At 39.2% G+C, this 16,772-nt stretch overlaps 1 protein-coding gene across 2 annotated transcripts in view; it reads left to right on the top strand.

Moving 5' to 3' along the window:
• GABRG2 (gamma-aminobutyric acid type A receptor subunit gamma2) overlaps nucleotides 1-16,482 on the top strand; it is a 76,723-nt gene extending 60,241 nt beyond the window's left edge. The window contains exons 7-10 of one of the 2 annotated variants that reach the window (XM_036241433.1): nucleotides 7,344-7,496; nucleotides 9,928-10,133; nucleotides 13,069-13,092; nucleotides 14,484-16,482. In XM_036241433.1, the coding sequence (XP_036097326.1) occupies nucleotides 7,344-7,496; nucleotides 9,928-10,133; nucleotides 13,069-13,092; nucleotides 14,484-14,759 (659 nt within the window). In that variant the 3' untranslated portion in view covers nucleotides 14,760-16,482. The remainder of the gene's footprint in view (nucleotides 1-7,343; nucleotides 7,497-9,927; nucleotides 10,134-13,068; nucleotides 13,093-14,483) is intronic. The other variant, XM_036241434.1, reaches the window with a different exon arrangement.
• The last annotated feature ends 290 nt before the right edge of the window (nucleotides 16,483-16,772 follow it).

Genomic DNA, 16,772 nt, shown 5'->3' with positions numbered 1-16,772 from the left:
ACTTACCTACTAATGTCATGGAAGCTCTTTGTCAAACAACTGTCCTTAGAAAACTACAAGTACCACCCCATCTATACATTGTCTCTGAAAGATCGCAAAACACGTTCCCTACCTTTAGCAAATGTGGTTTCCACAACAGCCTTAGCAGTAGGTATGATGTTCCTACTTACTGGAAGAATATAACTTACCTAGGTCCTTTGCACTTTGTTAATGTCACTAGTGCTTGAATTCTAAGTCTGAATCCTATATATTTTCTGCATCCGTGAAGTACTCCGTTTAAACATGTTTTAGTACCAAGTCAGATGTTTGTAGGAGTTAGATTTAATTACGCTGGGAAATGGTGTCCTCTTTGTGTGGATCAAGAGTGGCAAATGGATTCATTTGTATCTTCAACTTGAGACATCTGAGCCAAAGTTGTTTTATTTATATAAATCCCAAGATGAGTTTATTCGCTGTATTGTTGGAATTTGATGGTGGGCTCAAAATAATGAATTGTATTACAAAAGACCACATTGATCTAAGAATCTGTGATCCTTTTTCCGAGGGCAAGGATGAGAAGCGATTACACTAATAATCTCTAGTAAAAGTGTGGAGAACTGCACCATTAGCCAATATGTAGGTTCACTGTGTGAACCCAGAGAAAACCACAAAGTCTGGAGGCCGTAAATATTGAGCTTCCTTTTGTTGAAAGCTATTCTCCCAGAGAAAAATCTAGTGTGGTTTCTTGGGTCAGACAGGCTGGTATTCCAGACAAATGAGTTTGCATCCTCCTAAAAGTACTGTCTGTGGCCACCTCGGAACGATCCCCCCAGATGGAGACCACCCACCTCAGCCTATAGAGTACACACTACTGCTTCTTCTGCCTCGAGGTGGGGCGGACTCTATAGTTCAGTTCATTCCAGAACTTCCTGGAAACTCTCCTGCTTAGGCTGAAGTAAACCATGCTTAGGTTTTTTTCCCACTGACCTTTCCTGCTTCCCTCATCCCCTTTCTCTGACAGGTCAACCCCCTCCAGGTCACCCTTGCAAGGATGCTGGACTCCAGCTCCGCTTGCAGGGAATCCACCTGGGGCAGCCCCTGTTTTCACCCCAAGTCTATGCCGCTTTCCTCACTGGGGAAAGATGTAGCCTGGAAAAAATTATGTCATACTTTTTATTTTTCACTGTATTTCCCCCAATTATTATGTTTTTCTCTTTTCACCTACGACCTTAAACAAGCAACAGATGAAATAAAAACGGCGCAGGTCTGAGATGAAAACACACCTATTAGACTTGATGTGGCAGATTGATGGTTCTGTTTCAGCAGCCAAGCCCTTTGTTCTCGTCTCTCACTAATTGGATCTGGCTGAGAAGCTGAAATCACCAATCGATTCTTTAATAAGCATAATGTAGCCACTCTGATGCAGCCGATTTTCCTGCCCTCTTTTCCTCTGGGCAAGCAGCTAAGATTGTAACAGCTCTTTGTCACCTTACATGCTCGTCTCCAGAGTCCAGCAAAGTCTCCTGTCCGATGATTTCCAGAAGCAATCATTTCTAGAGGGAAAGTTTAATATTTTAAAAGCCCACGTTGATCTCTGCCTTGATCTTAAGTGCTTTTTGGTGTACAGTTCACGCAGGATGTTCTTCATGGCTTTCTTAGCTGAATTTACTCATTCAACAAATAATTGCTGAATTCCTTCCATGTAGCAGGCACTGTACTAGATGCTGAGAGTAAAAGTAGGTGTAGCTACTTGACTCATGGAGCTCCTGGGCTAATTATAATAAACTAGCGTGGATTCCGATATTCACACCAGTCACGGACTTTCAGTTATAATGAGCTCTATGATGGTCATGTAGTGCTGTGAGATCTTACTGAGGACATCTGATCTAATAAGAGCCTCTAATGTTGAGATGAATTAGTTTACCTCTGAGAAAGAATAGAATTAATGGAGATGGTGGTATTAGGGTTTGCACCAAGGGACTTATCATATGAAAAGACCCTAAGGAAAGAGGTAGCAGGGGGCATTGAAGGAACTACACAAACTCCGGATGGAGTGTGAAGAAATGCTATTTAAGATCAGGCTAGAGATGTGGTCAGGGAAGAGACCATGCAGAGAGTTACAGGACAATGAAAAGGATTTTAGTGTGTCCTGACATCAATGGGCAGTCAGGGAAGGGTTTAGAAGTGTGCATGTGTGTGTGACATGATCAGAGGAGCAGAAACTATTTTAGAAATTCAAAGTAACATGGCCCTTGAGGACAAAAGAATGAGCAGGACCCCTTGGGAGAACAGAAAGTAAATCCGGTTGGGGGGTCATACAATGGGAGAGATGATAAACGATGTGAGACACAGTTAGAGTGGTGCAGTATGGATCAGGGCAAAAAGGAGTAGATTCATAGGTTAAGCCGTGAGTAATTTATCCTGAGGAACTTGAAGGGAATGAACAGAAAGCTATTCTAGAACGATGAATTGAGACCAGAACTGGCCACAGGGACATAACTGTTCTATAATCAGTACTACCACAATACAGGAGTCACTAGACACATGTGGGTATTGAGCACATACAATGCCACTTGATCGATCGAGGACATAAACTTTTACATGGAGTCACGAGAAAGAAGGGATTAGCGTAAATTCAGATTTTGGACAGCCTTGCCTGCCAGGCGAACACGTTTGCACTTTAGTTGTAGAGGAGCGAGGGTCTCTGTAATGTCTGTGGACATTGCCATGATTTAATGAGAACTTCCAGAAATGCACTTGCCAGAAACTTCATCTACTCGTCAGATGCAAGATAATGTCGCCCATGTATGCTTCCTTAGGGCCTTTGTGCCATTGACTGCTGACGTCACATTTACATGTCCTTCTTCACCCGGGGACTCCGTGATGGCAAAGCTTACAGTGTCGGTATATGTTTTCCCCTCTCCTGACCTCCCAGGGCCTAGTTGTTGGAAGAATGTTGAAGGGAATTTCCAAGTCATTTATAGGAGCCTAAGCCGCCACTACGAATGGTGGGCAGGTGATGGAACACTGGGGGTGGCGTGCAGAGAAGTTAGAAGCTGATGAAATAGGCAAGTTTTCTCCCCCGCAACGCTCTGGACTCCTTCAGCTCAGGGACCGGATTCTGCCCAAGGACTTCGTGTTCTGCTTTTCTTTTTGCACATAGTAAACCTTGAAAAAACCTCGGTGCCCATCGAAAGGCAATACTTTAGAGAACATTTTTTTCTGCAGTGTTTATTCCAGATATCCAGGAGTAACATACATATATATATATAATAAATACAGTTTCAGATTTCCATCTAAAAAGTTTACCCTAGTGCATACCCCTACCGAGAACGTGTGGCTCAGCTCTTGGTCCACATCTTGTCAGTCCTGCACATTACCAGTTTACTCTTTCCCCAATCTGACAGGCTAAACATGAAATACTGATATTTTACTTTATTGATCACTATTGAAGCTCAGACTCTTCATATATTTAGCATCCATGAATTGTCCATACAGTTTGGCCTACTTAAAAATGTGGGTTTCTAGTGGATTGAGCAACGTCCCATGGACTGAGAGGTCCCAGTTCAATTTCTGGTCAGGGCACATGCCAGGGCTGCCCTGAGTTGCAGGCTCGATCTCCAGTAGGGGGCGTGCGGGAGGCTGACAATTGATGCTTCTCTCTCATCAATGTTTCCATCTGTCTCTCCCTCTCCCTTCCTCTCTCTCTAAAACCAACAAAATCACATTAAAAATATTAAATTTGGGTCTTTGGTCCATCTTAATTTTACTTTTGTGCATTAAGTGAGGTTTAGATCTAATTTCAGAAAACAATTTCCCCAAATGAAAATACAACCAATCAACTATCCTGCTCGCCTGTGGTCAAAATGCACCTCAAGGAACGATGCCTCAGCTTCAACAGTTAAATAAGGAATGCTAAATATAGATACAATACATTGTCTCAGCCTTTCTCTCCTTCTGTCTGAGTTGCAGTCAGAAAGAAAATAATTTTCTTTCCAATCCATTTCATTTATAATTCGTTATGAAATTCCTTAGGTCTTAACCTCCACATTAGCTAATATAATGCTCTATGCAGAGCAGAGATTAGAAATATTTGTTGACTTAAATAAGATGAGACTATAGAAAGGATTGTAAAGAAGAGTGTAACAATAAGTATGCCTTCAAAGTTAACCTAGTAGAATAGTATATACTCTATTCATTCCATTTAAGTAGAGGAAGAATCATGAGAGAGGAACAAAGTGAAGTCTTCATTTTTTTTTTTTTTTATCATTCTGACAAAGTGATTAGGATGTTTAGAGATAATATATGCAAACCATATCGCCCAGTGTCTGCACATATTAGGATCATGTTACTGGTAACTAGAAAATTATTATTTTTCTGATTTTAGGTGTGCAGGGAAGGGCCGACTTCTCTATCATGGAATCACCATGTTTTTAAGAGGAGATCGTTTTACACATGAAAGGGAGCCTAAATGCTCTAATATCTGCATTTTAAAGTTTCATATGGTTAACAGCAAAATAAAGCAATAATAGTTGGAGTTCATTGTTCACTGATGTTGACAGTCCCTTCCTGAAACTAGACATAAGAAGCCGACAAAAAAACAAAGAATGAACATTAATGGGTGTTATTCAAATTCTATGTCTTCTCTCCTCAATCACAGCCCGTTATGTTCTATTGGGACAAAAGCAGGAACACACTAATTACACAATGCTCTGACTTTACAAATTTATATCAGAACAAGTCAATAGAAAGAATACATTTGAAGTGGCTGAAACAACCACCTTTGACTGGGTTGACACTGGACCCTTTGGGCTTGAGGCATCACTGATGTGACATTTGATTTCATAGGCTCCTTCAGGGGATTTGATCTCATAGGCTCCTAGGCCCAAGCGTTTTTAAAAATACAAAAAGTGATAAAGCCTCAATGATAAGACGGGCATCAGGCTATGACTGTGAGGCTGCTGTCCTTTTAAATGGCCTGTTCCCAAGTTAGAATCTGTACTTGGTGGTCGAGAGGCGTTGGATTTGCGGATGGAGATGAAAGATACTCAGAAGCTATTATCTTAAAATAGAAATCAATAGATTAAAAGTTAGAATCTGACCTAATGGGAAGAGGAGAATTTAATCGAGATAATTATCTTGTTACTTGAGGAAAAATTGAAGTTCACCTTCAAAAGAGTAAGATCATTAAGGCCAAAGTATAGATTCTCATTCATTGACATGATAAGGAGTAAAAGGAAGTTACTAAAATGGTCCAGATGTCTTTAAAATATTATAACTTGTAAAGTGTCATTTAACACATATAAAATATGCAGAAAGCTCTCAAAGACTTGGAAAATAGGGAGAAAAAGTAACCCTGAATATTATTATTTTAAAAGAAAGCCTCTTTCTTTTTTCTTTTTCTTTTTTTCTTCCCCCTTACTTGCATTTGCCTCTGGTATTCAGATCAGAGAAAAAGAAAAAAAATAAAGAAAAAGATAGCATGAGTAGGGATCATCTCAAATGAAATGTCTTTAATCCTCAGTGATAGCCTGTGGTATATTATATTATAAATTAAAGCACACGTTATTTATAAAATGCCTTGACTTCAAATAGTTTCAGTCCAGATAAATCAATGCAGAGAAGCATAATCTCAGAGAACTAACCAAAATCTAGTTAACACCAATAAGAAATTCATACCTTCAACTTTTGAGAGCTAAACACTGAATAATTGCTACTTATTGATCTCTGAGAGGGAGCTGAGGTTCCAACGGGAGGCGAATTCCCCAGTGTCCAGGTCATTGTCACTACCTTTGCCAGGCATGACTCAGACGAGTAATAGTACATTAATCCACCAAAGCCAGTGTTAGGAGCTACTCAGACCCCACTTAGGAAGGAAACACCAGGAAAGAATCTCTACTTCCTTGAAAGGGAGCCAAGGAGGGCTTTCTCTCTCGGAAGTCGGAAGGGTGCGGAGTTCAGCCCAGAGTGGGAGGGAGAACTGGGCGGAGCGGTAATATCTCATCCTGCTAAGTCAGTCTGCTCTGCATGAGGCTTCCAAAGTACCTTAATTTCAAATCAGATCTAAATCAGCCAAGTAAGCAGAGAAACATGGGCATGAAGCCAAATAATTAAAATAAAACACATAATTGGATTTCATTCTTCATGTGTTTTAGGACAAATTATAATTTAGTCAAGAAAAAAGAAGCAATATTTGAAAACTGGTCTTTCACCTCCCATTGCAAGAGCAGAGATAGTCTTTGAAATTGATGTTCTCTAAGAGTATAAAGAAAACATAAATCTATAATAGCTGGGATATATCTCCATAGTGCATTTTCTAAATTCAAAAATCAAAATTCCCTAAAATTTCACTTGGAACCCTACAACATGAAGGACATGGACTTTTAAAAGCAAGGCATGAATCCTGATGGTAAAAAATCAGAGACTTCAAATTGTCCCATTCAATTGTTCTTACGCTTAGCTGCTATTTGGTTAACCCTTGATACCTTTATGACTCGCCTCTGGATTATTGACATAAACTCCTTTTTTTAACCCTCGTGTTCCAAAATACAGCCTCTTGATTTCTTTTTTCCCCCCTTTATGTTTAAATTTTTAAGTGTATTTAGTTATTTGATTATTTATTCAACAAATGTTACGAAAGGCCTATTTAGAATCAAGCACGACGCTAATTACTAGTAGTGTAATGACAGGCTAAAATAGGCAGTTGATGGACTCATGCAGATAAAGTCTAATAAGGGAGAGCAAGCATTACAAAAATAACCACACAAATAAATGAGAAGTTAAGAACTGAAGTCACTGCTCTGAAGGAAAACCGTATGATCCAATGAAAACATGAGAAAAATGTCTCAGCGTAGAAATGTCATTATAAAATGAGTGAACTAGTCATTTACTAGTGTTGCGCTCCAGCATATTACTCTCTGTTTTGTATGGAGACAGGTCCTAAGAACAAGAGGTAATTGTTACAAGTCTTAGAATTCGTTTTAGGCAATGAGGCACGGTGTACAAACACTGTTCCCTCCCCACCAAACAAAGAAAAATATATGATGTGTATTAAGTAGGCAAAAAAGACACCATCAAAAATCACCTGGGAAAAAATATATGATCAGTCTGCTCAAAAATGTTTCCTTCTATCTAGTAGTAACATTGCTTCTGAAAGGATCTCACTTCAGTTTCATTTGGACTTTGCTTTTTGCTGCTTGTTTTTGTTTTTCATTTTAACCCAAATGGGTAGAAGGTGGTTTTCCATGTACTCTGTATAGAACTCTCAGTTTAAAGGTGAGACAGTTGAATATAACTTTATTTTCCAATGCTTTCCAGTTTTTGATAAGGGGTTGCATGGTGCTATCCTTCTTGCTCTGTTCCAGGAGATTACGTGGTCATGTGTGTCTATTTTGACCTGAGCAGAAGAATGGGCTACTTCACTATCCAGACCTACATCCCCTGCACACTCATTGTTGTTCTATCCTGGGTGTCTTTCTGGATCAATAAGGATGCTGTGCCAGCCAGAACTTCTTTAGGTAAGACACAGTTCTTTGTGTTGTGGAACTTACCCAAGATAAGCACCCAATGCAAGTGATCTTTATTTCCTTTTCTATATCGATTTGCTTTTAATTCAGCCAGCCATTACATAGAAATGTTATTTGTTTTGTTCTAAAGAAAACTAGCATATTAAAAAGTAAAAACAGTGTTTAAAGTTTCCTAATTCTCTTTTCCTTAACAAACTTAATAGGCTTTTTTTTTTAGTAAATTATCTTAGTTAAAAAAACAAAACAAAAAAACAAAAACAAAAAACCTAATTTCAATAGATATTTTTGTTTTGGTCTCTGGGCAGTTCTGTTTGCTGGAGCTGCTCACACTAGCTCACCAGAGCTGATCATTTGTCCTTCCCCAACAGCATGTCCAGTGACAGCTTGACATCAGCCAAGGGGAAAGTGTTAACACCACAGGAATGGGCAAACAATAAACATCGTGGTGTTCATCTTTGCTAGTCATTTGCTCCACTTTTATCAGAACACCACTGGCTGTTGATTAATTCCAATGTGTGCCATCATGCTGATATTAGAAGACAAAAAATATTTATTAGTTAGCTACTTACAGAAAAGCCACTGAAAAGATTAGTTTTGGGAAAACACAATTACCTGTGAAATTTTGAGAACCCATCTCCCCACTTATTTTCAAATATGTTTTTTCCTAATTTTTTTTTTTTTTTAGAAAGAGAGGAAGGGAAAGAGAGAGAGAAACATTGATTGGCTGCCTCCTGTATGCCCCCTACTGGAGATTGAGCCCCGGGCATGTGCCCTGACTGGGAATGGAACCAGGACCTCCCAGTCCATGGGACAACACTCAGTCCACGGAGCCACACAGGCTGGGCCCATCTTTCCACTTTCAAGATCATCTACAGTTTGCTCCATCTACTGTATCATGTTGACATTTGTCTCAGATCTTCCTATCTTTTTTCTCACGTGAGGAAGGAGACGCACAGAGAGTATAAGAAAGCCACAAACTCACAGTCACATTGGCGTCTAGGTCCATGAATAAAACTTTTGTTCTACATAAAACTCCCTAAACACTTAACTAAGAATAAAGCTATTGAAAGACGAATTATTAAACCATAAACCCTTTCAATCAGCTCTGTGAACATTAGAACCACATCCTGTGCTCGGTCTTTTCTAGAGAGATAGTATCACGCGATAGGAAAGAGCTGGGGTTTTGAAGTCCAACAAATCTGAACTTCAACCCAGGATTATTTACAGTATGGCCTTGGAAATACCCTTTCCTCTCTAGAAATCACAGTTTCCTCCATGTAAAACATGTATCATTTCCCTTATCTAACGAGTAGGGTTTCATTAGGTTAAATAGGTGTTCCAAGCAAGAGCACAGACCATAGTAAAGGCCTAGAAATGTTAGCAACTACAGTCATTTTCTGACAAAATGATCTATACCAGGCTACTAAACCTGGGGGCAGAGAGATTACTAGGGAAAACAATTTTAAAAGATATAATTTGCATATTTGTCCTCTTCCAAATCTAATTTAGTCTCCCATCTGTTTCAAAATAGTTATTTTGATTTGTTCTGTTATGTGTGGTACTTTATGTTACAAGTCCTATTCAACAATTATAGTGTCTAATGCTACATGCTGAAACAAACCCAAACTATGTTAAGCCTATTACTTTAGGACAATTAATTGTCACTGTGAGTAGAATGTGTTGGTTAACATGCTATGTCTGTCTCTCACATCAGCATGTAAATATCTTTTTTTTTTATTACCAGTATAATGCCTGGCACATAGCTGGTAGCTCAATGATTATTTGAGTGATGCATGTACACTTATGAATAAATGGAACAATTTGATGGATACATTCCAATTTATCCATCCCATGAATATTTCAAGGAAAAGATTTCCAATCAATTTTTTCTCTTGAAGTCCAGACTTCTGCTTGTCAAAATCCCCCTTATGGCCACTCTGGTAGCTAATTTTAACCACTCATCGAATGAGTGCTCAGTGGCAAAAGACCATGTGGGAGAAGGGATCAAGGTGAGTGAGCTGAGGAATGAGAGCGAGAGAGAGTCCTGAGCAAAGAGCAGATACATGCTCCTGTTTGTTGATCATTGAATACAAGTCGGGCATGTTCAACATGGTCCCTGTGCCTTTTCTATTCTTCACAGCTACAACATATAGAGGTTGCAATGATTTAAAAACTTATCACAGTTTTTTTAGAGTTAAAGCAGCAGAGGCCCTGCGAGGTTAAAGGACATTTAAGAGGCCATAAATATTTGTGAATATTTCATAGTATTCAGTCACACAGTGAATGATTTCAATTATACTTCCTTTTCCATGACTGAGGTTGCTTATCAGGAGTCACAAAACAGGTTTAGACTCAGTAGTGACTGAGTCACCCAAACTTGCTGGTGTGGTCATGTGATTGGTTTTACTATGCCTCTCTTCAGGTATCACGACTGTCCTGACCATGACAACCCTCAGCACCATTGCCCGGAAGTCACTCCCCAAGGTCTCCTATGTCACAGCAATGGATCTCTTTGTATCTGTTTGCTTCATATTTGTCTTCTCTGCTTTGGTGGAGTATGGCACCTTACATTATTTTGTCAGCAATCGGAAACCAAGCAAGGACAAAGACAAAAAGAAGAAGAACCCTGTATGTATGATTTCCCACTGGGACCACTGACATTTTTATGCAGAAAGACCACCTGCTTTTGTTTTGGTTTTGTCTTGCTTAGCCTGTCTGCAGGTTCAGCCTCAACACTTTGGGCTCCAAGATGAAAAGTGAACATGTGAGTCTGACCAGGACATAAGGATTCATTTTTGTCATTAGTTGAGAGAGACCTGATTCACTAAGGCAGACTCTTGCTTTCTTCATTTCATGGGGAGTATAACCATTGCTGAGAAATGCATCTATTTTCTAGCTGCTCTTATTCTAGATTTCATTGATTTTCATCTTTCTGCCCCTTTACTGTAATATTTTTAAATAATTGATGTTTTAAATTAATTTTTTATTCAAAGCTTTCTTAGAAGCCAAAAACTTCTTGAAATTTTAAGGATCACTACAATTTTGCAACTAGTTTAGTGTGTGTGTGTGTGTGTGTGTGTGTGTGTGTATTTCCACCAGAAAGATTTCTATTGGTTTCATACCCAGTGGACCTTTTATTTTAAAAGAAATGTCACATCTAATGTGTGGGCAAGTTATTTAGCTTCCCTATGCTTTTCTTTTTTCATATATAAAATGAATATTATAAAAAATGCATATGTCATGGGGCTCCTGTGAGAGCTAAATGTAGTAAGAGAGGCAAAAAGCATTACATAGTACCTCACACATGAACATTCTTATCTTACTAGTTGATGATCATGGTTAATGTTAATATAGGTACCAACCTGGATTGAATTCAGTGGTTTGGAAATAGGGAGAATGACTTCATCTTGCCACCAAACTTTAGAGATGATGAAGCACAAATCTGAATGCCTCAAGCCACTATCTTTTATTATTAATGTTAAAGAGAGCACTTAGCTATATATACATTTATCCCCCTATATACAATGTCTGACTCATAAGAGGCCCCATAAAAGTTAAAGTCCATTCCCTTCCAAGACAGTGGCAAAAACAGTCACCCAATTTATAGCCTTTCCTGGTGCTCTGCTCTAAGGGTCTGAGGGTTATGATAGTGGCTAGCTGTCTGACCCATGGAGTCTAGGGCCCAAATTATAATGAGGAAATCTGCCTGATTCTTGGTTGCATCCTGATGCATCTCCAAGGACACCAAGAAAATGCTCTAAATGATATATGTCTGAGTATAAGAATTTATAACAGGTAAAGAAAGAAGTGTCATTTTGGGGGAAAGATTGAAAAAAATGTGTTTATCTCTAATTTCCCAAATGCTCACTATGCTTTATGAAGTCCTTTCCTTCCCTGTCTGTTCGGCCTCTCTTGGCCTTCATATTTTCTCTATCCTTATTTCAGTTTCCTTGTTGTGCTGGGTTTTATTTTCTCCCTCTCCTCCACTTTCCATTCATTTCCCGCCAAGAGGATGGTTCTGTTGATACTCGGCATTATTACCGCCAGCAGTAACAAGGACGGCAGAGGACTGGCTTCCATACACGTCTGAAGAGTCCTCGGTCTTCCTTCCCTTGTCTTTGTTTGTTTGTTTGTTAAGAGTCCTTTAGTACATGTACACAGTGGAGTCCTAGGCAGCTGTAAGAAAGAGAGCTCTATTACCCTTTGAGACGACATGGAGGGACTTAGAGAGTATTCTGCTAAGTAAAATGAACCAAGGACGAGTACCACATTATCTCACTTATTTGTGGAGCATAATGCATAAACTAAGCTGTCAACCACAAGAGATCCAGAGTCACGGAAGTAGGGAACAGACTGACAAACCTCAGAGGCAAGTGGGGTGGGAAGAGATCAACCGAAGAACTTACACGCATATATGCACAACCAATGGACATAAACACTAGGTTTGGGAAAGCAGGAAGGGGGTGGGAGCGGCAAGGAGGGGGTCAATGGGGAAAAAAGGGGGATATCTGTAATACTTTCAAGAATAAAAAGGAGCCCTGGCCGGTTTGGCTCAGCGGTTAGAGCGTCGGCCTGCGTTCCTGAGAGACCCGGGTTCGGTTCAAGCTAAGGGCACGTTTGTCCCCGGCCCTGGTCGGTTGTGCGGGTGGCAGCCACTCGATGTGTTCCTTTCACATCGATGTTTCTCTCTCTCTCTCTCTGTTCCTCTCTCTCCCTCCCACTCTACCTGAACAAAAAAAAAGAATGGAAAAATGTCCTCGGGTGAGGATAAAAAAAAAAAAAAGAATAAAATGGAGGGAAGGAAGGAAGGAAGGAAGGAAGGAAGGAAGGAAGGAAGGGAGGGAGGAGGGAAGGAGGGAGGGAGGAAAGAAAGAAAGAAAGAAAGAAAGAAAGAAAGAAAGAAAGAAAGAAAGAAAGAAAGAAAGAAAGAAAGAAAGTCCTTTGGAAAAAGCCCTTTAGCCCTCTCTAATAGCTAGGTCATTGCAGAGTGCATTTTGTTCCAGAAACAGAAACAGGTGGATTCCTTAATCCAGCCTCATGAAGAAGACAGAAGAAGGAAAGAAAGCAGAAGAGAAAGAGGATTAAAGAAATGGAGAAAATAAAGTTTCCTGAGAGTTTCATGCATTTCCCCCTTTTAAGTCAATTCGATGTTTGATCAGAGCAGGCAAGAACCTACGGTGTGAATGAGAGACTGAAGTTTCAATTCCCCATTGAATATGTCCTTTGGTTCATTACGTCAGGATTCACCTCGTCAGACCTCCTTAATGCTAATTAGAAAATAAAACAATAGAAAGATTCCTCACAAATGAACAACACTGGCTTTTGTGGTTAGATAACTGTGGATACATTTATGGAAGATTTCACTAGCAATCACCAAATTCCTTTCTCCAACTCTAGGCATATACTTTGTTCCATGGCCTTCTGTGTTCATAATTTTAGTTCATTTCACTTACTAAGTCTTCAAATGCATTTTAATTTATCTTATTTTATCTTTTTCCTTTCCTTTTTTCCCTTCTTTTAATTAAACAAAATGCAATTCTCTTTTCTGTCTACAAACCCAAAGCTTCTTCGGATGTTTTCCTTCAAGGTATAATGTTTTTGGAATGGAAATTCACTGCATGCAACTGCTGAATTTCAGTATTAACGCTTACATGGTGTTTTCTTTTTCTTTTATGAGTAGACATTTAAGCATTCTTCTGAAGATGACACATTTAAGATGCAAAAGTTCTGTAGCTTTCTAGAGTTGATTCCGCAAATCCACACTAATTCACAGAGGTTTCGACCATACATGAAGCTACAAAGCTATAAGCACTATGAGATGTCATTAGTAAAGAGGGTCTCTTTAGTCATCAAAGCCAAAAGTTACCCTCTCTTCTCAGCTGAAAATTAAATCCAATTTCACTGCCTGCATCTACACATACCACATACAACCTACATGCCCTTACAATTTAATTCTGTAAATCCTAATGCAAACCAGGATTGCTTATCGATAAGTAAATTTAATAATCTCCATTGGTCTAAGCTTCACGTGTCAGAGTAAAAAGAATACTCTCTTTAAAATGCTTTAGTTAAACCACTGGTCCCCTCCTTCTAGGGTGATCCAGGAGCCTTGGCATTGTCATGCAATATTACAAGATTTCTATTCCCAGTTGAATTCTGACAGCTGATTCAGAGACACTGGGATTTGTATTTATATTATCCTAAAACTACCTCATCCAAATTAACATTAAGTAGATCACTGAGTCTTATGACAATTTTATAATTCATCCTGAAGCAGAAATTAGAATAGCATTCAGTTCATTGGTATTATTTTCTTCTCAAATGCTAAGCAATGTTTCATTTTTTTTTTTTCTGAATTTTCACTCACAAGCAGGTAAACATTACTGACATTCTGAAGCTTCTAGATGGTGAATATTACACCGAGTACCATATCCCTTTAAAACAAAAGCCATACTGTTGTGGTATAAACTCAGGAAACTTCTATATTTATACATATTTTTTAAGCATTTAATACATGTGCTCAGTATAATGGGATTTACTATTTGCCCATAGGTCAGCATGACACAACATTTGATTTCACAACTGATGCATTTTTATTTCTTTGCTCTACTCACATGCAAAACCATTAAATGCCTTCATGTAACCCGCCTCACATCTAATACTTCCTAGAACGAGATTCCATGTAGATGTTTGATTTACAATTTTAAACTTTCAGTTCTTTTGGTGTTTAATCTTCTTGCGCTAGCTATTAGCTTGGTGGTATTCTTTTCAGCTGCACTGCTTAAGCGCAAAATTCAAAATCTGCAAACCTGCCCTCCCTCTTAGTGCCCTCGCCATTGTAGATCACGATGTCATAGCGATTTCCTGAGTGCTCATTTTCCAGATTCATCATCCCCATTGGTAACATTGTGGAGAGACAGCCTAGGATGTGCGAAGTATAATGAACTCTGGTCCCTTCTGTCCCCACCCCTGTCTCAGGCCCCTACGATTGATATTCGGCCAAGGTCAGCAACCATTCAAATGAACAATGCCACGCACCTTCAAGAGCGGGATGAAGAATACGGGTACGAGTGTCTCGACGGCAAGGACTGTGCCAGCTTTTTCTGCTGTTTTGAAGACTGCCGAACGGGAGCCTGGAGACACGGGCGGATACACATCCGCATCGCCAAAATGGACTCCTACGCGCGCATCTTCTTCCCCACCGCCTTCTGCCTGTTCAATCTGGTCTACTGGGTCTCCTACCTGTACCTGTGAAGAGGTGTGCGTTTTATTGATAGGGGTCTTGTTCCCTAAATCTCATGGAGAGAGGATGTCCTTTGTAAGTCCACTGAAATCATTCTCTGTGTGGTTTATAACGACCTGAATTCATTTCTATGTTCTAACCTGGTTAATCGTATTCATGTCATATTGTTTGCGCCCAACTCTCCTTCGGTGCGTGTAATTTAAACCATCGTGTTTCTGTGTTGCAACCCTGCAGGGCAAAGAGAAGTCAGAGCAAGAACAGTGAATCCAAACAAGATATTTCCCGCTACAGAACTGAAAGAGTAAAAGCGATGATTACTGACAGTGGTGGTGTTCTTATTCAATTCAAAATACAATTAGATGCCAAACACCCCAAACTGTTCCCTTAGTTCATTTGGGGTCAACTTGTGGTAAATTGATCCCAATAGAATATCTCCCTCATTTGAGACAAATCACAACTCATTTTAAATATAAGAACCTAGACAAGAAATCTATTACACCGCTATCCCAAGATAGAAAGGAAATTTCCTCTACACCGCATGTACAATGATGTAAATACTTCAATAACATAGAATGCTTCAGGTTTAATGCATGCATCTCTTTAGAGCCAAAATAAATGGATTGAAGTTAACATCATAAAGTATTGTTTTTTATTCTTTGTGTCTTTGGGCTATAAAAGAATCATGAATGTAATTATAAGAATTTGGGATTGGAATTGGAGGGGAAATCTTTCACTACCTTTCCCCCTCATGCATATAGATGGAAACAGCTTATGTTTTCCTTGTAGGACATATTAAAACACTGGAAGTAAAATATAGACTGACTATTTGGCACTTGCCATCTCTAAATATGCCCAAAGTGTAAAGTGATTGTATGTGCTTGCTGCTATTTTTTTTTCTTCCTTTTAGGACTATAGATCTGAACAGAACTCATTCTCCATCTCAAGATCTGCTTCTAGTGATTGTGAGTGCCTCATGGGCAGTATCCTCTTTGGGTCCTCAGCACCTTGCATAGTGCCTGGCACACAGCTGATGCTCAATAAGTATGCTTTGGAGTGAACTGGTGCCCTGTGCTTCCAGCGAACCTCTCTGTGCTGGCCTGGAACCAGTAAATCCTCTGTTCACATCGGCACTGTCAAGAGATATTTGATCTTGTAGGGATAAACAGAAGGATCCCAAGAACTAAGGCTATTCATAGTCATTCTCAAAATTTTAGTTTAGCCAATACCATACTCCTTTAAGACAATATATATGTCCTATATTTCTGTTTTAAAAATCAGTCCACTCGGGAATAGAGTTTGTGTATTATTTCTCCATGTTTGGGGATGCGTCAGCCTTGACCCATCCACAACTGTGCTTGAGGATACATGGTCAGGCATAAGCCACATTCATACCTGACCCGTGTTCAGAATATAGTATTCTATACTCTGTGAAAAAAAATTATAAATATGTACTGAAGATTACATTTAAAAAACGAGATAACAAATGGATGACTCACAAGAAGGTTGCGCCTATGCTTGAGGCCTCATTCCAACAGATTGTAATCCCATGAAAATCTTGTTCCCGATGACAAAACATCAAGAGTAGAGCTTCATCTTTGTGTACTGATGCCGAATCTTTTATTTTTCTAAATTAGCATCCTTTGTCGGTTCTTTTTATGGCAATCGTTGCTCTCAGTCAGAATTCAATCGCAGCCAGTAAAATTTTATAGATAATCTAAAAAAAAAAAAAAAAAAGTAGAAAAAAAGAGACAGTGACTTTGTTAATATAAATCCATGTAAAGTCATCATCAAGTCATCTGGATGAATCTTGAAACACAGTTAGCTGCCAATTTTACAAACTTTGACTATATCAGTGCTCTAGTATATAATCTCAAGCACATGTAAATAGAATTGTTCTGAATCGTTAACATATTTAATGTTGACACTTTGGGAGAGTTGTTGGCAAATTTTCAATGTGAGAAACGTTTTATTATTGTCAACTTGAAACGCATTCCATAATGGGGATACGCAGAAAAGCTAGCTTT

Source organism: Molossus molossus, unplaced genomic scaffold (genome assembly GCF_014108415.1).
Source record: "Molossus molossus isolate mMolMol1 unplaced genomic scaffold, mMolMol1.p scaffold_m16_p_4, whole genome shotgun sequence".
NCBI classification, from domain to species: Eukaryota; Metazoa; Chordata; class Mammalia; order Chiroptera; family Molossidae; genus Molossus; species Molossus molossus.
Note: the sequence above shows the minus strand (reverse complement) of the source record. Positions and strands in the feature narration are given on the sequence as shown.